Source organism: Episyrphus balteatus, chromosome 1 (genome assembly GCF_945859705.1).
Source record: "Episyrphus balteatus chromosome 1, idEpiBalt1.1, whole genome shotgun sequence".
Taxonomy (NCBI): Eukaryota; Metazoa; Arthropoda; class Insecta; order Diptera; family Syrphidae; genus Episyrphus; species Episyrphus balteatus.
The window spans coordinates 165,669,648-165,693,957 of record NC_079134.1 but is presented as its reverse complement, the minus strand read 5'-3'; the positions used below and the strand labels follow the sequence as shown (position 1 = coordinate 165,693,957).

General features: G+C 33.9%; 3 protein-coding genes across 3 annotated transcripts in view; 1 reads left to right on the top strand and 2 right to left on the bottom strand.

The window, feature by feature from the left end:
* LOC129921111 (pre-mRNA splicing regulator USH1G) overlaps positions 1-24,310 on the bottom strand; it is a 522,815-nt gene that overhangs the window by 231,684 nt on the left and 266,821 nt on the right. The gene's annotated exons all lie outside the window — the stretch shown is intronic.
* LOC129921106 (small subunit processome component 20 homolog) lies at positions 1,823-10,240 on the top strand. Its single transcript, XM_056002784.1, has 3 exons — positions 1,823-1,953; positions 2,019-9,698; positions 9,759-10,240. Exons 1-3 carry the CDS (start codon positions 1,912-1,914, stop codon positions 10,179-10,181), a joined length of 8,145 nt encoding a protein of 2,714 aa, XP_055858759.1. The 5' UTR covers positions 1,823-1,911; the 3' UTR covers positions 10,182-10,240.
* On the bottom strand, positions 12,798-23,151 carry LOC129921108 (ubiquitin carboxyl-terminal hydrolase 38). The gene is made up of 5 exons (XM_056002787.1): positions 22,265-23,151; positions 17,274-17,983; positions 17,055-17,207; positions 14,366-14,544; positions 12,798-14,294 (listed from the first exon to the last, which is right to left on the bottom strand). The coding sequence occupies exons 1-5, from the start codon at positions 22,365-22,367 to the stop codon at positions 13,070-13,072; spliced, it is 2,370 nt and encodes a 789-aa protein (XP_055858762.1). The 5' UTR covers positions 22,368-23,151; the 3' UTR covers positions 12,798-13,069.

The following is a 24,310-nucleotide window of genomic DNA, read 5'->3' as shown; positions in this document are numbered from 1 at the left end:
ATAATCTAGTTCGGACATTATTTTGTTTTGACATTGAATAATCTTGCTCACGATTTGTGATCCTGATGAAAAGCAATATCACGATTCTTGATCCTTATGAAAAGCAAGATCTCATGTAGTTGTTGTAATACGTATTAATTAATGATCTATATGGATCAAGTGGGATAATAAAAAACGGCTAATTTTAAAAATATTCAGCTTCGTTTAAATTTTAGTAAGGGTGTTGGGCAAGGAAAAAAGAGAACGTTATACAAGTTGGACTCTTTATAGCAATGCCCTTATAAGGTGTATAAAAAGCTTAAATGCAGCTTTACCGAAGCTGTGAGATTTGACAATTGACAAATAATAGCTTCGGAAGAGCTTGAATAGCTCTTTAAACTTTAATACAAGTCTTATCGAAATTATAAAAAACCAAAAATAGAAAATAATTTTCTTTTTAAATTGGTTTCGATTTTATAACATGCATTTTATCTTTTAATCTGAAAATATATAGATTTCATTAGGTTCTGGTTTTATGTATTAAAAATAATTTTGAAAGTATATTTTTTACCTCACCCAAGAATCGAACTTGGTATCTGCTTGCTGTCAATCCACCACTCTACCCACTTGGCTGTCCTAAGATCGTCATTAATAAAATCAAAGTTCGACTACTCCTATCAATAAGCAATTAAATTTTGAAACAAGCTCTATACAAGCACAGTACACATAAAAAGGTAATATCTTCCAAACTGACATATTGGTCGCCAAATTGTCACAACATGACAATTTGGTGACCAATGTCAGCTAACGTAATTCGTATTTCTTATATTTACCGACGAAAAACGCACAAAAACCGAAAAACCACGCACACCACTAATTATTTAACAATTATTCACCATTTTCCGCAAAGAAACACGAAGAGAATTTGTTATTTTTTAATTTACAATTTTTTCAAATGACATTTTATAAATAAAAACAAATTTCCTGTTTACTGCGATTGAAATATAAAAATTAAAGGCTGACCTGACAGATTGGTGCCACTTTGTGACAAACAAATTTTGACAACGTTCGGAATATATTACCTTATTATGTGGTACTGTGCTATACAAGCACTTTAAATGGTATCGCCTATGAGATTTCAATTTATAAAAGCTGTTCCCGACAAACAATTTTGGTTCTATAAAGCTTTACAGATGCAATTGTTGCTTCTGTAAAGCATTATAGAAGCAAAATTGTTAGTAGGGTTGTGCTATTTGGGCAGCGGAAGTGAACTCGTGTGAACGTAGGCCCCAGATAATTAAAGTTGCAACCCCATAGAAGAATCCCAGTCGACTTTAGTCGTGTGACATGTTGTGCGGCAAAAATCGACTAGTGAAAATTCGGCATAACTGGAAATACTTAACCTTTTTTCTTCAAGTAAAACTTATTTGAGATAAAAATGCTTTGAAACAATTTGAAACGATGAAAAAGATTGGTCGTAATATTTTAGCGAAAAGCTTATGCTTTGCTTTGAATTAATTCACGAAAACCAGTCTATTCATAAACGGTGCACTTTTCATTTCCACAATTCAAATAAAATCCTCGTGTAAACTAAAAATCAAAATATTGAAATAAAATTTCCAACCTGGCAGTGCTCCATCCATTATTGCTTTTTTTCTTTAAATTTGTGTCCTCAACAAAATAAAAAAGTTGTTTACGAATAACATCAAAAACAAAACGAAAAAATCAACACCAAATGTCAAAATAAAAAACGTCAAATTTTTTGACATTTTCATTCCTGCACGTGGATTGTATTTTATTTTGTGGTAATAGTAGTTTTGCGCTAGAGAAAAAGAAAATTTGTGCATCGTATTAATAATTATTTATTACAAAAGTAATATTGCATTTAAAAAAAATATATAATTTATATGAATTATTATATAAACCAACAGCATGGATGAAAAACGTAAAACAAAAGAAACCAATACTTTTCGGGTGAGAAACCATTCAAATTACTGGCTAGTTTTTTTTATGAAAGAAAATGTGTTTTTTTTTTGTAGTTCAAATCATTTGCCGATCGAGTTACCGAAATCGACATCCGTCGTTCGGCACTTTACTACATTGGCCATGCCAACGAAGAACTTCCCGAAGATGATGAAACTTATTTCCATCAAACCATAAAAAAATGGAGTGTTCTCAATTTAACCGACGAATACAATCAATTTAGTAAAAAATGTAATGGCATTGTCACTCTTCCACAGTTGCTCCACAAGAAAGATTTTGTTGTGGATCATTTGTTGGAGAAACTCTCCACAGCCACAAATTTATCTCTACAACCTTTGTTGGAGATTTTGGTTGTTCTAGGGAGAGATTTGCGTGAAGAATTCTACCCGTATTTTCAAAGAATTCTTGATAGACTTATTTGCCTTTTAAACACCAAAGATCCAGATCAATTAGAATGGACTTTAATCTGTCTGGCATATCTCTTCAAAACCATGAAACCCTTTCTCAAGCGTAACATCTCTGTTGTCTTTCATGCCATTCTACCTCTTCTCGATGAAAACCGTTACTCTGAAAATGTAACCAATTTCGCTGTAGAATGTTTTTCATTCATCGCCAGAGATTTAAAAGATTATGGCAAACTACTTGAGATAATCTTAAAAACTGTAGAAAAAGAACACATTCAAAGCATTCAAGGATGTGGTCGATTGTTCTTTGAAATTGTTCGTGGGGTCAAAGGAGTCTTCCACAGTATCGCCGATAAATTTCTTGAATTTCTCTTCGAGAGTCTCCTAAACATTGAAGAGAAACGGCAAGATCTTCTCTTTGAAGTCATCTCTACAACACTTGGAGAGATTCTGAAATTTGTTCATCCTCATAATATTGGACTTGTTTGGATTGTTCTTTGTCGAGTGATTGGCCAAGGATTGCAAGAAAAGAAAGTCAATTCCTTGAATTCTTTGATACTCCTAATGTCCAGAGCAGCACAATGGAGAGATGGACGATTCCTAGCCGAAATGGAGACTATCGTTCCAACAATTTTAAAAGTTGTCGATGCTTCTTCTGATGATGATACTATTCTCCTGGACAATATTTGCACTCTGGTCAGTGTAATTCTTCTCTCGAGTAATGCCAAAGTCTCCCAACTCGACACCAGTCGCATGATAAAAAAACTCATGCTAGTTAGTCATCGAGAGATATTTGAATCGTTTATAACACGAATCTCTACACATACACAATTTGAGATTTTAGTTCTACCCGATTTGTTAAAGTTCTTTGAACTTCATTTTGATCAACAAGGACTTGAATTGTTGGCTCAAGTGATTTTACAAAAGTCTCCACTCATTAAAAATGGACAGAAATTGAAGGAGTGGAAGAAATATCCTCTCCAAATGAAGAAACAAGATAGTCTTAAGAAATTTGAGATGATTTTTAAGGATTTTGATGGAGAAACTGAGAAAGACGAAGAATTTTACTTGAGTCTTGTTTTGGCTCCACATGTTGTTGGTCTAAATTCAAAGACCATCGAAAAGAAGTGCCAGGAACTCATTCGACAAATTATCAAGGATCTAGAAAAAGATGAAACAGACAAAGGAAGAGCTTTGTTCAAATTATCCCTCCTAATTGAAACTGGAATTCATCTGGAATTCTCCTGGAAGGATTCAGTTTTGGGACAAATCATCGACATTATTCTTCCCTTCTGTGGTAGCTCAAATACAGGATTAGAAATTCTTGATCAAATCTGTGCCATTAAGCCAAATGTTGTAAAATCCAATGATAAAGTCCCTGAAGTTTTGGCACGATTCCTAAGCTCCCGATCAATTGATATTCGTCTTCTTAGCTCACACTGTCTGCATTCCATATTTAACTCCAATCCATGTAGTCCATATAAAATATTCTACGACACCGAAAGCATTGAACCAACTGTTCATACATACAGAGAACAAATATTGCTTCTCCAGAAACTCGAGACAAGTGGAGAGTTTTTTAAATCAATCAAAGAAGATCGTTTTAAAGTCGACACCCTGAGATTCCTCATGGGAATGCTGTATCATAATTTCAAATTCCTCTGGGAACCTGTTTTGCAACTCATTCAAGATTATTCCAAAGAACTATCAACTGCAGATTTTTGGGATGTTTATAAACAAAAACTTGACGAAACTGCTGAAGAGATTACACAACTCGAGAAAGGACTTTCCACAAAGACAGATCAATTTTATTGGACAAGTTCGGCTTTAAGTTCATTGCAATCACATGGAATTAAGGAATCCTCCAAACAGGAATTGATCAATTATAGAAATCTTATTTGGAGTAAAATCTCCAGTTATGGACAAATTAGAGAGGTCAAAAATCGTGAATTGGTGACAATGTTTTTGCAATTTGTTCACGATGAATATAAAGCGAATCAACAAAAGAAACTCTACACTTGGGATATTTGTCAAGATGATGATAAACAGATTCCTGATGATGAGGATGATGATGACGAAGTGGAAGTGATCACACCAAAGAAGAAACAATCTTCCACATCAACTAAAACAATTGTATCCACATTGACTAGCAAAATGGGTATTTTCGTTAATCAACCAAATCCAAAGGCATTACACAGAGAACCAGAATTGTATAGCTTTTATATGGAACTCTTATCTGGAAATGATCCGGCTTTGCAGAAGCTTGCTTTGGACTGTGTTATGTCCTACAAAAATAAATCTATTATGCCTTACAAAGATCATCTGTATGCTTTAATCGATGAGAAAAAATATAGAGACGAATTGGTAAGCTTTAAGATCGATCGTGCAGCTGGAACCATTCAAGATGAGCATCGTAGTGATTTCATGAAGGTTCTTCTTAGAATTCTCTATGGAAAGATGACCACCAAGACGACTCAAAAGAATGTCAGTAGTCAGGCGAAAAAGGGGATTATATTGAGATTTCTTGGTGGATGTTCCACTCAGGAGATTCTGTGGTTCCTCAAAATGGCTTTTGGAATGTATGATCAGATTATTGATTCCGATTTAGAGGATATTCCCAATAAAGTCCAAGAACACTTCAATGTTAATGCTGTATGGTCACCAAAGAAGCTTCAAAGTACAATTAATCTTCTCGAATTAATTCGGAAACAATTTGGAGGTCTCATGGAGCAAGATTTCCTCATTTATATGTTAAAATTGATTGTTTTTGTTGGAAGTGTATGTAAAGAAGTCATAACTAAAGCATCTGATGAAGAAGCAAAGATTCATCCCAAAATGACGACAATATTTAAAAATGTCAAAAATACAGCTCTTTTGAGTTTGGTTAATTTCTTTGAACATTTCCAAAGTTTTGGATGGACCAGTACTCAAATGGCTACTTTAGCTGAGATTTTTGTTTGGGGAACTGTTGAAAAACTACCCCAAGATAGTATTCATTCACCCACACCGGTTCTTAAGCTTTTACTTCAATGGGGTGATGCTCCAAGATTATATGGATATCTTGGGACCAAGCGAAATGAAGCAACACCTTTCCAATATGTCGTTGAATTGCTGCTGAATGACAAATCAAAGCCACCAGTTCGGAAGCCTATTATGGGAATGATTGAGAAATTGCTTACTATCAATGGTGAAGATCAGGAAGTGGACGGTGTCGAAGTCATTAAACCACACATATTGCAAATCCTTAAACGTTTAAAGATGAATTTCAGTTCTGGAGGCAAGAATTCTCGTCGTCGTACCAATCTGGACAAGAGGGATCTTAATATTCTATCTCTCCTCACTCAGCATGTCGATGACACTGAGACTTGTGATAGTCTGCTACAGCTCCTGTTGCCAATTTTGATATCAAAATCCCAGACGAGTACTTCAGAGGAGGTTGTCTGCCAGGTTATTACAACCTTATCCAATCTCATCAAGAAACTAGATCAACCTGAATCGTATTTGAGAAAGATAGCTCCTCTATTTGAACAGGTTCAAGAGGTATCAGCTAGAAAAATGCTTTGTCAACTGCTAATTGACATTGGAAAGAGAAAGGATGCATCAACAAAGGAAACAGGTTATATAATTCGAGCTTTGAATGCCTGGGACAAACGATGGGTTGAACAACCAGACTATGACAAGCGTCTAGATGCCCTTAAAGCCATCACTGTAAAACTAGAAGACGAATCTATTGGTGTTGATTTGGATCTGGGAGTTCTTGTGATCTATAATTGCTTCCATTTTATAAAATATGACAAAGACATGGGATTGAGAGATAATGCAAGTGAACATCTTCGAGTTCTTGTTCCCAAACTTATAAAGAAATACGAATCAAGTCGAAAAGATATTGACTACCTGGTGGGAGATATTTTATTAAATTTAATTCGAAGAGCTATAAGAGATGCCAATGAAAATGTCCATAATGAAGGTATTCGATTGTTGGGTGAAATGGTTAGACAATGTTCAAGTGCCCATCAAGTTCTGGCTGATATGAAAGATTTAGCTGATGCACAAGATCCAGAAGTGGATTTCTTTGAAAATATGACACATCTTCAGAGTCATCGACATGGAAGGGCTTTATTGAAGTTCTGTACATTGGCTAAAACAATGACTGTGGCTCCCAATCAGAGGACTCTTACTCAGTTTATTATGCCATTGGCTTCGAGGTATTTGTTGAATGAAAAACACGCCGGAAAGCATACTCTGGTCGATGCAGCTATAGAAGCTTTGGGAACTGTATGTCAGCTTCTTCCATGGCAACATTATCAAGGTGTATTGAAGTTGTATTTGCAAAAGATGAGAACCACTCAGGAACACCAAAAACACTGTGTTCGAATTGTTGTTCGTATATTGGATGCTTTTCATTTTGATTTATCCGAAGCATCGGGTGATAAAAGTTCTATAGAAGCTTTGAAAATTAAACTTGAAGAGAAACCAAAAGAAGAACCTGTAAAAGACGACGAAGAATCTGATGAAGAATTAGATTCAGATTTGGAAGATATCGAAGATGATGAAGACGAAGAAGAACAAGTAAAACCAAGAAAGGCAGCAATTCTAGACAGTTTGACAGTGTTGCATAAAAATGCTGCTAAACGAGTAATGCAAACAATTGCCACCATATTGATACCAACTCTGAATCGCTCCATAACCGAAAAGAGTTCCTATGATGGTAAACACAAAATCAACCGAAAACGTTTTAGTTTCGAGCGCGAAGAAGAAGAGATTCAGCGAGTTCCAATTGGTTTAGCTTTGGTTAAACTTATGCAAAAGCTACCCAAAGATGTCCTCGATACAAGTCTCCCAGGGGTCTTTATGAAAGTCTGTACATTCCTCAAGTCTCCATTAAAATCTGTTCGCATGCTTACAAGGGATATTTTGAAGAAAATCATGTTGACTCTGGGAGCTAGTTACTTAGCAATGTTACTGGACCATTTGACGAGTTTACTGACTCGAGGTTTCCAAGTTCATGTTTTATCAGTGACGTTGCATGGTATTTTGGACACTTTAAGGGACATAATCAAGCCTGGAGACATTGAAGCTTGTTTAAGTAATATTTTAGAAGTCACACTGAATGATATATTCGGTGAATTGGCAGCTGAGAAAGAAGTTGAAAAAATAGCAGCTCATACTCCTGAAGCAAAGCCAAGTTCAAAGAGTTATCTTGTTTTGCATATTGTTGCAAGAAATATACAAGAATCTTGTCTATTAGACATCCTTGTGCCATTTAAAGATTATTTGGCCAAGAGTCAATCAAAGAAAATGACTTTAAAAATCCAAGATTGCTTCCAGAAAATAGTCACAGGATTAGTTGAGAATCCTCATATATCAAGAGAATCTTTACTAATTTTTGTCTATGGAACAATGTCAGAGAGTATTCCAGATTTACTACCCGGCATCGAAACAAAACCATTAACTGAAAATGAAAAAGAGAAAATGCGTCGAGCACGTCCAGATTGTTTCATAATCCAGCCAGAGCCTAAATTTCGTGCTGGTGCACTTCGTAAGAATGTTAAGAACAATGCCCAAGCTAATGCACATATTCTGATAGAATTTGGTTTAGAAATGCTTCATATTGTCTTGAAACGAAAGAAGCTCACTGAAATCGCCTATGAACCATTTTTGAATCCAGTTCTTCCACTTATTCGTGATTCCCTGAAGAGTACTCATATTCGTGTGACCACGTTTTCTCTCAAATGTATAACATCAATTTGGAATGAAGCTTATGAACTACCTGAATTCAAGAATTATCTTGATGATATCGTGAAGAGATTGTTTGAGATTTTACAAAATTTCTCCACTTTTGGAGCAACTAAACAAGAAGAGAATTTCCAACTGATGAAGAATGCATTCAAGTGTGTTGTGGCTTTGTTGAGGAAATGTACGGAATATAAATTGAATGATACTCAAATTGATCAGTTAATCTACTATATTGAACATGACCTTCATGAAGGTGGTAATCAAACGATGGCATTTTCACTCTTAAAAGCAATGGTGAATAGAAAAGTGGACACAAAGGAAATGCATGAAATCATGATGAAAATAAGAGAGATTACTATTGTCTCGCCATCTGACTTTGCAAGAGACGAGTCACGGGCCATCTTAATAACCTACATGATGGAATATACTCTCGAGAAGCGAGTTGAGTCTTATTTGAAGTTCTTTGCCAGGCAATTAAATTATTCAGTTCCAACTGGACGATTGTCAGTGATACAGTTTTTCAATACAATTATCAAAAAGTATCCACAATTTGTACTTGCTAAAAAGGCAGAGTTCTTATTTGTCTCGCTTGGAGCTCGATTGGTTAACGATGATACATCGGAATGTAGAAAAGCAGCAGCTGAATGCATAGAATTGCTGATAGGACGTTTGGAGAGTACAGAACGTCAGGCACTTTTCGATGTGACTTTACTCTTTTTCTCAGCTGATAAGCCTTCTGTTAGAGAAATGGCTGCTATGTTGTGTTCAAGGTTCCTTGCCACTGAAAAAGAGGCTTTTGAATCACGTGTGAAAGTTGTGTTGCCATTGTTAATTGGTCGTCTGATGTTGTGCAATCCAAATGCTCCAGGACGTTTTGTGAGAGCACCAGGTGGTGGAGAAAGTATTGGCGATATAGAAGAGCCAATATCGAAAATACAAAAAGGAAAGAATGGTAAAAACGGTAAAAATGGTAGAAAATTCAAACCTCCTCCTGCATTGACTGAAGAAGAAATCGAATTGATCGAAGCGAGAAAACAGCGGGAGATCGATCATGAACTCATTCAAATGCAGAATTGTATTTTGAAAATTCTGGAATACTGCCCAAATGTGCTGACGAAAGAAGAATTTAATTTATCGATTGATGAAATGGCTTATGAATCACAGAAGTTACTTGGATATGAACACGAATGGGCTCGTGTTAATTCAGCAAAGATTTCGGCAATTGTCTTATCGACTTATGATTTTCCTTTGGTTGGTCAAATTATAACAAAGACGGCCAAGAAAGCAGAAAATCAGAGAGACTATATTTATCTGAATCCAGAAAGTGATATCAAAAGTTTGGTACTCGATTTGTGTGCACAGGTGGTGCCGGGAGAGACGAATCCTCAAATGATGGAGGAGATTGTTAAGGTTTTCCTATTTGTGGCGAATATGTTGAGAGATGTTCCATTTGATGGAGTTAAAATTAAAAAGGAAGAACACGAAGATGATGATGCCGAAAATGATCGTAGTAAAATAAATCTTGCTTGGTTGGTGAAGAATATGAGATTTTTGGCAAACAAAGAGTTGGCTATGGCATCTCATAGTATCATTACTGTAAGTTAATATTATTTTCTTATTCATTTAAATCGAATTAAAACCTTCTTTTTTTTACAGAGATCAGCAATCTTTACACTTGTCGAGGGTCTGATAACTTTACTGGACACTGAAACGGTGAACAAACTTTCATATGGACTTTTATCGATGTTGGTTCGTGAAATGTCTGAAGAAGATTCAAATATCGATCCACAATTGAGACAACAAGCAATTAGAGTTGGAAGCAGATTACGGAAACGTATTGGTTCTGATGTCTATGACAAACTTAGATCGAGTATACAAATGAAACTTATGATGCGTAGGGCAGAGAGGAAAAAGCTGATAGCACAAGAGAAGGTCAATGATCCGGTTAGAGCTGCAAAGAGAAAAATTAGTATCCAAGAGAGGAAAAAGGCTTCAAAGAAACGAAGAGTTGATGTTATTCGAGGCAAAGCTGAGGGTAAGAAAAAGAGGAAACGAAAGGCCGAAGAGGATATCTTTTAGTAGATTTAATTGTAAGATTTTTGTTAGAATAAAATATAAATTTGTATATTTTAAAATAATTGCATATTCTTGTGTATTTTTTTAAATGTTTAACTGTATTATGTATAGCGTATGCAAATGGTTTTTTGACAAATTCAGCTGCTTATATCATAGTATCACATCTTGTAACCTTAAAGAAATCATTGGGAACAAAGTTCTTAGAACCATTTGAGATAAAATTTTCCTAAGTAAATGAATAAACGTACATTAACCGAACACAGGCTTTCAAACTACATGCCAAACGCTGTACGGACTCCTGCTGTTATTTATTATTATTTAGGATAAAGTTAAGTCACACGTGTGGCAGTAGTTTTTGTCGTTTGTTCCATAAACTCTAGAAATAAATTAGATATTTCTGGCAGTATTTTTTGTCGTTTGTTCCAACCACAAAAAATAAAACGCCGTTCTTGATTTTCCCAACAAAAATTTAAAATTTTATTAACTCAAAAATTTGATTGAAATAGTCTTTTACGAGAAAATTCAAAATAAAAAAAAGTGGATAATAAGAGTTTTTGAAGTAAGTTTCAGGATTCGTTTATTGAAAATGATAAGAACCGTTTTTAAGAGAAATAAAAATATTGCAGGTACCGTTGTCAAATAAAGGCCATGGCCTACATAACGAGACCAAAGGCAAAAAACGATATCCACGGAAAATGATAGTCGTGAATTTTCGCTGGTTCAAGTTTTACCCCCTCAAAAAAAAAAACTATTCATAAAATCATTTAAAAATTAATTTCCAACACCAAACAATTCCGAGAGAGAGAAGAATGCCCCCATCCACTTAATCAAATTTCAAAGACGGCAAATATTTTTTAAGCATTTTTGTGACTTGCGCATAATTATTTCGTCTGTCTGTCAAAATTGTATCTATGCAATTTTTAGAAGACTTATATCTCTGTTGTTAAGAACAACAAAAAGCTTCATCTTCGTTCCTGGGATGTTTGGCGGAATGGTCATAGATGTTGAAGAGAATTGCTCTCAATTTAGAAGCTTTCGGCATTCCACCGCAGATTGTTTTCCTTATAGATTCGTTTTTGTTTACCTTACATAAAAGAATCTATGGGCGAAAAAATTTGTCATAATTCTTACCAGGTTGTTTGGAAGCCCCAGCACTGATAGTTTAAATATAAGTCCTATTATCTAAACGGTATTAAAAGCCTTTTCAAGGTCCACGAGACATAGTATAGTTGTTTTCTTTTTGTTGAGTCCAATGATGATTTCTGTGTTGAGTCCAATCAGTGGATAAATTTTTGAGTGATTTCTTTGAAAGCCGTACTATTGCAGTTGTATGATAACATTTTTGGTGCAGAAATTGTTGATCTTCCTTAGGATAAATGCCTCCAGGATCTTGCTTACGCGTTACACAGCAGTGGTCCTTTTGCCGGGTTATCCTTAATGAATTATGGTGGTCTAGAAGGTCTGTCAGGGGGCGGTCCTTGAAATTTTCCTCAAAGTGGAATACTTCGAAAGTAAATGTTCACTGCTACTATGAATCCCTTTCGTTTGAGATTTTTTTTTTTCTCAAAAAGTATAACCGTTAAAAATTTTTTTAAATAAAGTTTTCAGAGAAGCAGTATCGTCTTCGGATTTCAATAATTTATTCTAACAAAGACCAAAAATTGTTATCAGCTCAAATTAAAAAGCACAAAAATTGCTTCCGTTCAGTTGTATTTTATTAATTTTTTTTTTCTTTTTTTTTTTAAATATTTTTTATATGTATTTATTTTTAGTTAAGAAACTTACTGGTGAAAACATAATTATAGTATAATTTATATACAAAGGTTTTATACTTATATTTGTTTTTTTTTTTAAGAACAGGTTGATCTATTTTTTTTTTGTTTAATTAATTTCTTGTTTGTTTTCTAAACATCTACTATATAATTATAGTATTGTGTATATTATAAATTCCATTTTTTGTTTTTTTTTTCTGTTAATATATTTGAATAAAAAAAAAAGAAACACAAAACAAAAAAAAATTTAAAAACAACTTAAATATGAAAGCAAAAAATTAAAAAAAAAACATCATAATCAATTAGGAGGGGGATTCTGCCCATCACAAATCACAGAAATATATATATTTTTTAAAACAAATTATAGGTATCTTCTGAATTATTTTTTTCATTTTTAATCTTATTTTTTCTGTTTGAAATTCTCTAATTAAAAAGTATATCGTTTACACATTATTATATTGTGAGTAGTAGAAAAGGGTTTTGTTTTTAATTATGTTTTATTTTATTTTATTTTTTGGCGGCAAATCCCATGTTTTTTTACATTAAGATGCTTGAATGTTTTATATCTCATGTTCATCACTAGTTGGTCACTGTTTAACAGTTTGTGATGTTTTATGGATTTTTTAGTTATTTTTTAAAAATTAATTTTAATTATTAAAAATACAATAATATTTATTTTTTTCTTAATCTGCTTTTCTGATTCGAATTCTTCGTTTGTGTTGCTTCGTCATTCGGTTGATTTAAATCCAATCCGTTTATTTTTGAAAAAATAAAAAATATTAAAACAAAAACTAGAGACAAATATGACTTTAAGAACTATAGAAGAAAAAAAAGTCGGGAAAAGAAGAAGAGTTAAAATTCCTGTATTTTCCCTTTTTTTGTGTGTGTGATTGATTCATCATCAACAAAGTTGTTACATTTTTTTTGTATCACCTGTCTTAGTCTTATTTATATACATTTCTTTGCCCGGGGCCGTAAAAAGTACATTAAATATTATAAAACAAAGTGGTGGGTCTAGAGAGATAGGGGAGGAAGATGGTGATGGTGGTGGTGGGTTTCTAGGAAGGATCACGGCAACACTAACATACGCGCACACAAGCAAACTGCTTTTGTCCACTTTTAAAAGACAAATCGATTTAAATTGCTATTGAGTGCATTATCGCCGCAACCGCTAGAAGGAGGAGGTTGTTCATCCTCATCATCTGGACCATCATCTCGCCTGTGAATTCTACTATTGCTAAACAACGCTGATGTCTGTGTCTGAGCCATTTTAGTGCGCCGGTTTTTGAGTTCTTTGCCAAACATGCAATTATCATGATCGACATAGTCACGCAGCTCGGGTGAGAGTTCTTCAAGTTTGAGCGATTGTGGAGCGTCTATTTTGATCATGGTACTCGGAGCAATGGGTGATTCGTGGCCACCCATTTGATAGAATAGAATGTAGGGTGTATTCGGAGGTGTTAGATTGTTAAGCTCGGCAATTTTGCATTGATTGACAACATCATCGTTGAATTTGTACCACTTATTGTTGCCATCTGATGCATAGGTGTAATAATGTCCCGAATCCATGCTGCATCCGGAATGAACAACTCCAGCATAGAGATCATAGTGAACCGAAGCAATTTCGGCTAAGGTTTCAGCTGAGCACACCTTGACAGATACATTCTCATTGTGGAAGACCTTGTGCATGAGTTTGGCCCGCATATGATTGCTTTGATCATATTTAAAGTGTTTAAGCGTCAATATTAGATTCTTTGGTGCGCTTATAACATTAATGAATCGTTCGGCATCGGAGAGTTTCTTGCAGCGTTCACAAAAGTACTGATTGTCACCGTGAAGTTTTTCCGACGAACAATAATAGTCGATCAGATCTTGGACGGTGTAATTCGATGCACAATCATTTTTGACTTCGGGAAATGATAATTGTAGGTCGCGGAAGCTGTCAATGTTTGTGCTTTGCCAGCTGCAGGTCAAGCATTTATAGGTTGTTGCCAATTTGCCCATGAATGTTTTCTCGATTGTGGTCGAGGATCGTTCAATTTGTTGTTGCTGCTGTTGTTGCGATGGTGTCTGTTGCAGTTGCTTCTGTGTGGTTGTTGATGATGACGATGATGATGATGGAGCATCATCAAGTTCTTGTTCGTGTAAAGTATCAAGCAAATAGCCAAGGAACTCTGAGCTATCTTGTTGCAGACCTGGAGTGAATCCTGGTGGACGCGTTGCATCCAATACTCGTGATGGAGTTAATTCAAATCGAGACGAATGTAACATTAATGCAATTAGCTTTTGAATCTTTATAAGCAGTGGGGATTTGCTGCCCGACAGCAATATTCCACGACTGAATCTGGAAAGTAAAATTAATCATTCATTAGAAAATGGCCTTCTTTTTTATGTAAATAATCGTTTTTAACTTACTCTTTGGTCATAGCTAGGGCTTGGAGAACACTGTTCATGTAACAAGTGTTACCAAGATTAACTAAACCGACTTTTGCATTGGAATTCATCATAGAACGATTGTTGTCGTAGAGTCGACTATTTGCTCTATGAGCATTTAGATAGTCGTAAGATGGGGTAAATTCCGCCAAAGCTTCCACCTAAGAGTTAAATATTTAAGTTTATTATTTCAGACATAAATAGTTCTGGAATTATTTTTTTGTTGTTGTTTTGGAGTTTTTTTTTCTTAATTTGAATCATTTAACTGCCTTACTTTTACTTATGTATCTTATGTAAAAGGATATTAATTATATTTACTTTCAAGGCCGAAGAGTATGCAACCACACCACTACATACAAACAAAAAAACACTATTGAAGACAAGATATATGTAATATCTTAAAATTTCTCCTCTATTGTTTCTCTTCATAGTGCGTTTTGTTACTTATGTTATATTGCTAACACAGTAAACATGTTAAACAGTAAACAACAACAAACGATTGCTTTTATTTATTATTAGTAATCGCTTTTTTTTAATAGTCACAAAGTATTAATTACAAAGAAATGTTTTCATTTAAACACAACAAACAAATATTTTTTGTTTTTCGTCAGCAATCATTTGTTGTTGTTTTCCTTCCATCTAAAATAATTGGATTGGGGAAACAGCTTGAAAATAAAAAAAAATTCGGTGAAGCAAACTGCTAGGTGCGTGGTATACAAGAGAGGAGCTTTATTAACCGATTTCTTTTGGTCTCCATCTTATTTTATTAAAAATACAGGATAAAATGAAAAATAAATACCATTTTTGCAGGATAAATTTTTTTCAGAACAAGATTTTTACAGGATGTTTCGCTTTTACCAATAATTTTTTTTTAAATTTTATTTTCTAAATAAAAAAAGTGAAATTATCAGGGTTATAGGCTAAGAGCAATTTTTAGGAGTAGAATAATAACCAAAATGTGAGTATGCAGTTTTATAGCCTTATGCGTTCTAATTACGAATTCAAAAGTCTTGCAGCTTTAAATTGCAGCCTTATATGGTTTTCGGAAGGTTAAAAATCGCGAACTTTTCAATTAATATGAGTCGGCTAAATTAACACAAATTCACATTCTGAATATAAACACTGATGCTCTGACATTTCCCCTAAGTCTGAAGATAAAAACCGTGACAATGCGATCAATAGAACTCAACATATAAGCTGTTTAAACGGCTTTGTTTTGGAGACTTTGTTTAATTTTTTGTTTGTTTTTTTTTTTTTTAAGTTGAGAACTCTCCAAAATATGGTTAGCTTAAAAAACTATCTCTGCGCGTCAAATAGTTTCTAATAAACTACTCAAAACAAAATAGGGCCCACCCAAGATTTATTTTAAAATGTTCCTAAAAATTACTTAATTGGTTAACATTGTCAAAGCGAAAAATTTGTTTTACAAAGGAAAAACTGACTAACTGTTATTGAAATTGTATGTATGTAGTTAGTTGGTTTTTCCTTTGGACCGATGAAATGTTTTTCTAATAATTCAATATCCCTTACTTACTGCGAAAGTTTATTTGAAAACAGACCTACCTAGTAGATTTATGAAGGCGTACATTTAGAGATAATTGATAGAAACTTTCCTTAGAAAACAGAATGCTTTCAAAATGTCAACAGAAAAAAATATTCATAAAATCACAAAACAATACAAAATTTACAGCAAAAAAAAAAAAAACAATAATCCATGTCTAGACAAAAAAAAACTCAAATGTCATTTTCCGCTCCCAATTAAAATGTCACTGGCAATTATTTCTCTTTGGAAAGTTATACAAATTTCTCCAAATTATATGATATACTCTCCAATGTCAACGGTAGAACAGCATAATTGAGAACGCACGATGTCTATGACAAATCTGACCACTTCTCACTCTAAATCTACACTATTTGAAAAAAAGGAAGATAACAACGAAAGTGGAATCAATAGGAATGTAATTTGTAGACTTTCTGTGACGTAAATCCTGAAATTCTGTAATTAGGTCTTTGGGTAACCTTGAAATTATGTTTCATTTTTTTTTTTCATGATTTTGTGTCTAGAGATTTTACCCTTTCGGTGATGAAGTTACAAGATATTTTCATATTGCAATTTTAAAAAGTATTAATCACAAAAAAAAATTAAAACTGAGGGTTCTAGGCATTTTTGAACTTTTGATGGTACACATGTTTACAGTACATCCCGAAAGAATTAAAATAAAACAACTATGTATCTCCTTTTTGAATGAAATCTATTTGTAAACTTGAATTTCCAATCAATGTTAATCAAGATTCCTTACCTTTTCGACTTTCTTTTCTTTCTTGGAATCATCTGGTATTATTTCTTCTTCTTCTTCTATGATGTCAAGTAATTTTTTATCAAATTTATGAACTTTTTGCAAGAATTCTTTACAAGCCTCTTCACATTCTATCACAACTGTCGAAACGGTTTCGTCTTTATTTTTATATTTAAGAAGCAATTTCATTTTAGACAAAAGATTAACCGTCCACACTACTCACTTAACAATCTACGATAAAATCTTCAAGTTATCATTCCCCAAAAATAATTTACGTCTATTCTCCAAAAACAACAACAATTGTTTTTTGCGCAAGAGCACATTTTTAAGATTTTGTGTAGAGATTCTATTACTTTTAATAACAATATACTTACCACAGGCTTATAAAGGTCATCGTATCCCGGGAAAGTAGCCATCAATGCTGTCGTCAAATCCACTAGCATTTGCAAACACTTTCTGGTATCATCAGAGTATTTTTCTGCTTGCTTCTTAAGCTGACTGACTACAGCGGGAATCCATGGAACTACCTAAAAAAAAAATTCAAGCAAACAAGCATTTTACTAAAAGAACTTAATTTTTTGATAATAACAAACCTTATGGAAAACATCTGGCTTATTTTTGGTTGGTTCCAAAATCGGAAACACAATTTGCATCATCATTGGCCTCAGAACTGGCATCATCAGAGTTCTGAAAAGTTTTTCAATATTCTCCAAAGCTATATCATTTAGCAAATCAAATTTTCCCTGATCTTTGAGACCACTCCAAATGGCCAAAATCCAGAAATTCAAATTCTGACAGAAATTCAACATCTTCCATTCACAAAGAAGCTTCATAGTCTTGCGGATAGTGGTATCGGACAGGTTATTCGTGAGCAGTCTTTGCACTGCCTCATGAACCATATCCTCAGTGAAAAGCTGAAAGACTATGGCAATCGCACACGATGGTGGCTCATCGGCTGTAATCAACTTATACACAATATACAAGTAATGATGCGTAACGGCTTGATGTTCGTCATTAAATTTGGCAAAGTACTCGCCAACCTTGACGATATCTTCCTTGAATCGTTTCAGATCTTCTTGGTTGGGATTTGGTACTTGGGCCAGAAATCGAATAAGTTCCCCATTGATGCGGGAAATATCATAATTGCAATTGCCCCTGCTCTGCTCTGCCGTGATGATGTTAATGATATCAAGGATGCTCGTAAGATCTGGGGTCTCATTGGAAATCTTTCCAGAGCCAGAGTTGGGGGAACTACTGCAACCGGTGGCAGTATTGCTGCCACTAGTACCGCCGGGATTCATACCTGTTAAAAATGTTTATTTAATGTGATTACTTTGCTGAAAATCAATGTACACTGTGTAATCATATTAGGTACTGTATTTAAAAATCAAAGAGAAAATATTTAATATTTTCTGCTTATATTTTCTTTCTTAATAAAACTTTTAGTGGAGTGCGGTAAAGCATTAAATTTGTAAAATCTAGGAATCCAGGGAAAGTCAATGAATCTGTGTAACGAGTGTTGGGCAGCATTACTAAAAGTTTTAAAAACAAAGTTAAAAAAAAATCACCGCACTCAATTACAACAATTTTTAACCACAATTTACTGAAAAAGTTGTACCGCTAAATTATTCCAATCGGAATTGCTGTGTCCTTTAAGATTTTGCTCAAACTTTGTGAGATTGCTTTCTAGGACTGTAAGGTCGCTTCCGCGCTTCCCGCATTCGAACTTTTGAAAAATGTTTTTTTTTATGTTATTATAATTTTGATTATGAAAACTTATCTATTTAAGATATTTGAAGCGACATTTTGAAATAGTTTTTGAAGTAATATTTAAAAATCATGTATCATTTATCTCTGACTTAAAAACAATTTTTGAATATCTGGTAATTTTACTGTATTTTTGTGGTTTTGAATGACTCCAGAATTTGGCCTATTATGTGTACGTGGCTGATACTTACCAAATATTAAATTTACATATTATTTAATAAAATAAACTTTAATTTAAAGCTATGGATTTACTCTTTATGCAAAAGTTGTAAATAAAAAAAACATTTGTATGCTACTAGCTGACCCGGCGGACTTCGTTCCGCATTTTTCTAGTATTTATTTCCAATTTTTGGCTTTGTAATGTGTTAACCTTTTCCAATATAAAAAAATCGGGCCACAACTTGATATATGGACCACAAACATTAAATCGTATAAAGTATTAAAAAAAGCAAACCATTGATTTGACAGCTATTATAATTTTAATTGGAATGTGTACGAAGTTTCATTAATATTATTATTAAGGTATAACAACATAAATTTTCAGCGGAAAGCAAAATGGTGCTATATGTCCTTAACAGATCCCATGGAGTTACAATAAATTTTGCTTTCCAGTCGATATGTATGTTGTATGCATGCCACTGTTTTTTTCTGTTATTGGCACGGGTTTTTTTGCGTCAAATAGTAAAAAAAATGTATTTCGAACTCCTTTCAATCACTTGCAATCGCTACAAAAATTTGAAAAAAATTCCGTCTTAATTCTATGCATACGTCTAAATATTAAAATATTTTCTTAAAAAGATTAAATCATTTTATATTAATGCGGAAATTGTATTAATAAATTGGTAGTTGAAACAGCTTAAACAAATTTTAAGTTTCAGTTTATCATACCAATTTTCAACTGTGAGATAGCTTAGAGGTAAACAATTTTAATTGAGGAAATAACATTTTAAAGAATGAAATTATGTTTGTTTTTATTAGCCTTGAATATGAGCTCTTTGAACCCCAAATATTAAATTTGCTCATAACTTGACAGCAGCACCACGTACCCGGTCCAACTATAAAACAAAACCTGTCTCGAATGAACCTTATAAAACGCAAAAAATTTCATAAAAGTCTATACAGCCGTTCGGACTCCAAATATGGAATTTAACTATAACTTGACAACAGCGTCAAGTCTTTCGAACTCCAAAAATAGAATATTTGCCTATAATTTGACAACTGCGCCACCTACCGCATACAATTATAATTTAGAAAACATGGATGGACCTTATCACACAAACGAACTTTCACAAAAATCTGTCAAGTCTTTCGAACTCCAAATATGAAATTTGTCTGTACATACTTCGGCAACAGTGCCACCTACCGGGTCCAATTTATGAAAAAAAACATGTTTCGAATGAATTTTATCAGACACAAAAAATTTCACAAAAATCTGTCCAGTCGTTCGTTCAAAATATGCAATTTTCCTAAATCTTGACAACAGTGCCAACTACTGGGTCCAATCATGAAACAAAACTTGTATCGAATGAACCTTGTCATAACACAAAATTTCACAAAAATCTGTCCAGTCATTCGACCCCACCTATGGAATTTGCCTATAACTTGAAAACAGCGCCACCTACCTTATCAAATTATAAAACAAAACCTGTATCACATAGACAAAATTTCACAAAAATCTGTCCAGTCATTAGACCCCAAATATGGAATTTGCCTATAACTTGACAGCAGCGCCACCTACCGGGTCCAACTCTAAAACAAAACCTGTTTCGGGTGGACCTTTTCACATACATTCCACACAAAATTTCTGAAAAATCTGTCGTTCAGGAGTAGGGTCACAAACAAACGCACAGAAGAAATATATACAATAGATACAAACCAAAACTCTAATTGATATCATACACATACTTTTGTTGATCGTTTATCTTCGTTTGCACAAATATTTTCAATTCATTCAACGTTGTATTGTATTGCCTTTCGCGTAGTATTTCTGATCAAGAACATCTTGGTCTGCACGATTTGGAACAACCAATCCTAACTGTGCCAATGCTTTGCTCGCAATAATCAAACACGTGTCCTCAATGAAGATCAGAGATTGAATATACATATTATTTGTGCAGTCCATATGTAGATTTAATGTCACAAGACGAATAATTATTTGTTTCACTCAAAAACAGGCTTTTTTAATTATTTTGAAAGCCTTACAAATTAAGCTTAGTTAAAATTTTTAAAAAGCGAGAGTGTTTTTTTACTCGTACAAATTGACAGCTATGTAAAGATGCGAGAAAAGAAATTATTTTTTTTTTTGATACAAACCATCTACATATTAATACCTTTCAAACAAAAAAAAAATTACCAAAATCGGACCAGCCAAACGCGAGTTTATCGGCCACACACACTAAACGAACTCATTTTTATATATAAGATTATTTCTCATGGTTTGACTAAAAATAGAAATATGAAATTTACAGTGTATTTAGTTCTAATCTTCAACTATTATTCCTGAGAGTAAAACTTGTATTATTAGCATATTTCTAAGCTTACCTTGTTAAATAAAAACACGAAAAAAGCTAACTATGTTTGACATAAGATAGTTCGTATTCTAAACTATAAATTCTGAATTTCTGAATTAGAATATTCTAACGATAATATTTCAAAAACGGGAGCTGATTGGATTTTTTGACTTCGACTTCAAGTTCAACACAACGAAAACCTTTTGAAAAGTATAGTTTAGCCTAGGCATAAAAAAGTATAATTTTAAAAACTAGTGTTATAGTTGAGTTCTGCCTTTAGGCCTACCTAAACAAGGGAAGGGTATAGCCCGACTCAAGACAACACGACTTTGTACACCCCGACTTAGGCAGCTTGACTCAATACATAGCACGACTCAAGATACCCCGACTCATCGCAACTTGACTAAGGTAGGTTGTATATTTCTAATTTAATTTTTCAAGTATTATGACGGATTTTGTTATTGGTTGGTGGTTGGAGTGTGTTTATTAGATTCTTGAGGAGAGTGAAGAGAGCGAATGTGAAGTAATCTTTGGTATTGGTTTTGCGCAAAACCTATACAGTCTAAGATCCCAGAGCAAATGGGATGGAGGTATAACGAAAATGCGAGTATGCAGTTTTATAGCCTTTATTAACCAATTCAAAAGTATGGTAGCTTTAAATTGTCCTTTTATATAGTGTATGGGGGTTGAGTTCTTTTTGTCGCATTGACAAGATTGAATTATTCGGCCTTTGGGGAAAAAGCATCATTCTAATTATTCAGAATGTGAATCTTGTTAATTTAGCCTGCGGTCTAATACCAAATAGACAAAATTTTATAAAAACCGTTTTATAAAAAAAAATTTTTGTTTGTTTGGAAAATAGGTTTTTTTCTGAATCTCAGACCAACTCGATGTGGACACAAAATTTTATAAAAATGAGTTCAGCCGTTTCGGAGGAGTTTGATAAGAAAAACCGCGACACGAGAATTTTATATATTAGATTAGCATTGGAAAAGGTTCACAAACTACAGTGTCAAATATTGGAAATAAATACAAGAAAAAGTGAAACGAAGTCCGCCGGGTCAGCTAGTTATACATGAAAATTATTAAAAATTAAGAGCGGACAAAAAATATTTTTAAACACTTTTCTATATACTATTAAAAACACATTTCTAAAGTTTATATAAAGATTCATTGACTTTCCTTTGATTCCGGTGTATAAATCTTACGGCACTCCACAATTGTTCATCCAAGTTTTCTAAATCAAGCTTAGTTTTAAATTCTAGAACCTATTTGTACTTCCAAATTAAATCTTTTAACAATAATACCTTTTTGTGTGGTTGTCGAGGATGATGATTGGGATGTTGATTTACTTGTTCCAGATGCTCCTGGCGTTCCATTACCATCAGTGTTGTTTTGCTTAACAGCCATCGTTTGCAAGGATGTTCCGTTTGATTGGGAGGAGGTTGCAATAACTTCTTCCGCAGGAGGAGGGACACAACAGGCACTTGAACGGCGGCGGCGAGCAGCTGTAGTTCGCTTTCGAGCACTGGCAGCGTCGTCGTCGTCGACGGCCGCACTAGGTTTTCTTTTGCGCGAAAGCTGGCCAATGATTACATACAACAGACAGAAGGTGAGTGTAATTTATTTTCGGAAGTAACGAAGCAACAAACACAAAGAAAATTTGTATTGTGAAGATTTGTTGTTTCGGGAGGAGGCCGACGACGAGAGTACCTTTGTCTTTTTTTTTGATATTTCCGAAATAAATGAAAATTGCGTTGCAATAACGACAACGAAGACGACGAAGCTAATTGGGAGAGTTTTCCATGAGAAATTTCAAGTATTTGGATTTTTTACTTTTTTGCTCAATTTTTTTTTTTCTCGAGGCAGACACAAGAGACTCACACTTCAATATGAGAAGAACGAAAGAAGAAGAAGCTTGTCTGCTGGCGAATTGGAATTTATTTTTTTTTTCTTTTATTTTGATTGATGATGTGTGTTTTCCAAGAGAATGGTGGAGTTTTTTATTTAGATAATTTTAGTCTTACCGGGAATATTACTATGTTTTTTTTCGACTGAAAAATAAAATTTCGAAGATTTTCTCAATTTTTTTTTGGGTATTTTGCAATTGCACACAGAGAAAAAAATTTTGGGAAAGCTGGATGTTTTTCGTGCTGCTTTTCTTCGAAGTTTTTTTTTTTTGAGTGAATTGAATTTTTTGACAGATGATTATATGCATACCTGAGTCGAAGGTTAGAGGGAGACAAATAGTGTTGATTGTAGAATATTTTTGAAGCGGCCATTTTTTTTTTGTATTTAAATGGCCTTGAGGAGTGTGTTCGTAGAGTAGATGATGAGTAATTATTTCGTGTTGGGAATGGAATGGAAATTGAAACGTTTTGACGAACTTGGGCGAAATTAACTTTCAAGATATTGCGATTTTGTAGTGGCGACAAAATTCAAAAATCAAATCAAAATTTGAAATTTTTTACTCCTTAAGCCTAGTACGCTGCTAAAGCGAAACGAAATTTTCCATACAAAATTTGGTTAACGAAATTAATTTTGTTTTATTTTCTGATGTTTTTTCTTGAATTTTTTTTATTTCTATTTTTATTATTTTTACTTTGCTTTAATACCCTATGGTATTTTTTCTTTTATATGTTCCCTATTGACTTTGGAGACTTCAAATTTTTTTCGTTTCGCTTCAGCAGCGTACAAGGCTTAAGCGTTTTACAATTTCAGGCTCTCCCAACCCAACTACAACCAAAGATCAACGCCGTCGTATAGGGGTGAAGTCACCCGTCGTCAGCGTTTTTCATACGAAAACACTGCCACGCGACTGAACTTATACTTCTCACTCACAGAAATTTACTTAAAAGATAGAAATGTTTTACAATTATGGGCACTAGATGGTGCTACTTGTTAATCCTAGTCTAAGAGCCGGCATCATATTTTGGCAGTTTTGATATAACCGAAATTCGAGTGTGCACATATCTAGATATGCACCACAGTATGTCAACGGAAAAAGTCTGGCAGTGATCTTTTTCAGCTTTCCCTTGCCAGATGCATCCAAAGTGCAGCAAAAAATCAACTTTTGGCGTTTTGGTATAACCGAATAAATGATACACCAAAAAATCATAAAAAATCCCCTGATTTCGAAACTGTGGGTACCGCAAGTTTCTTTTTCAGCTTTCCCCCCGCCAGACTCACGGAGAAAAAATAAGGTATGAACCACCTTATTTCTGGTATATTTAACTTTAATGTAAAGTTTAAATAGGGATGACTCCCCAATAAAATGGAATTTACCTTACTTTTCTAGTAAATTTATAGGTTATGATTAACTTTACAGTAAAGCCTTTTTTTGTATGAATTTC

Bases quoted from the DNA above. Each gene is read 5' to 3' on its own strand.
- LOC129921106 (XM_056002784.1), top strand. From the start codon at position 1,912: ATGGATGAAAAACGTAAAACAAAAGAAACCAATACTTTTCGG. The intron at 1,954-2,018 runs GTGAGAAACCAT...TTTTTTTTGTAG, and splicing joins AAGAAACCAATACTTTTCGG to TTCAAATCATTTGCCGATCG. The intron at 9,699-9,758 runs GTAAGTTAATAT...TTTTTTTTACAG, and splicing joins CATCTCATAGTATCATTACT to AGATCAGCAATCTTTACACT.
- LOC129921108 (XM_056002787.1), bottom strand. From the start codon at position 22,367: ATGGCTGTTAAGCAAAACAACACTGATGGTAATGGAACGCCAGGAGCA. The intron at 17,208-17,273 runs GTTTGTTATTAT...TTTTTTTTTTAG, and splicing joins AGCCAGATGTTTTCCATAAG to GTAGTTCCATGGATTCCCGC. The intron at 14,295-14,365 runs GTAAGTTAAAAA...TTTACTTTCCAG, and splicing joins GCCCTAGCTATGACCAAAGA to ATTCAGTCGTGGAATATTGC.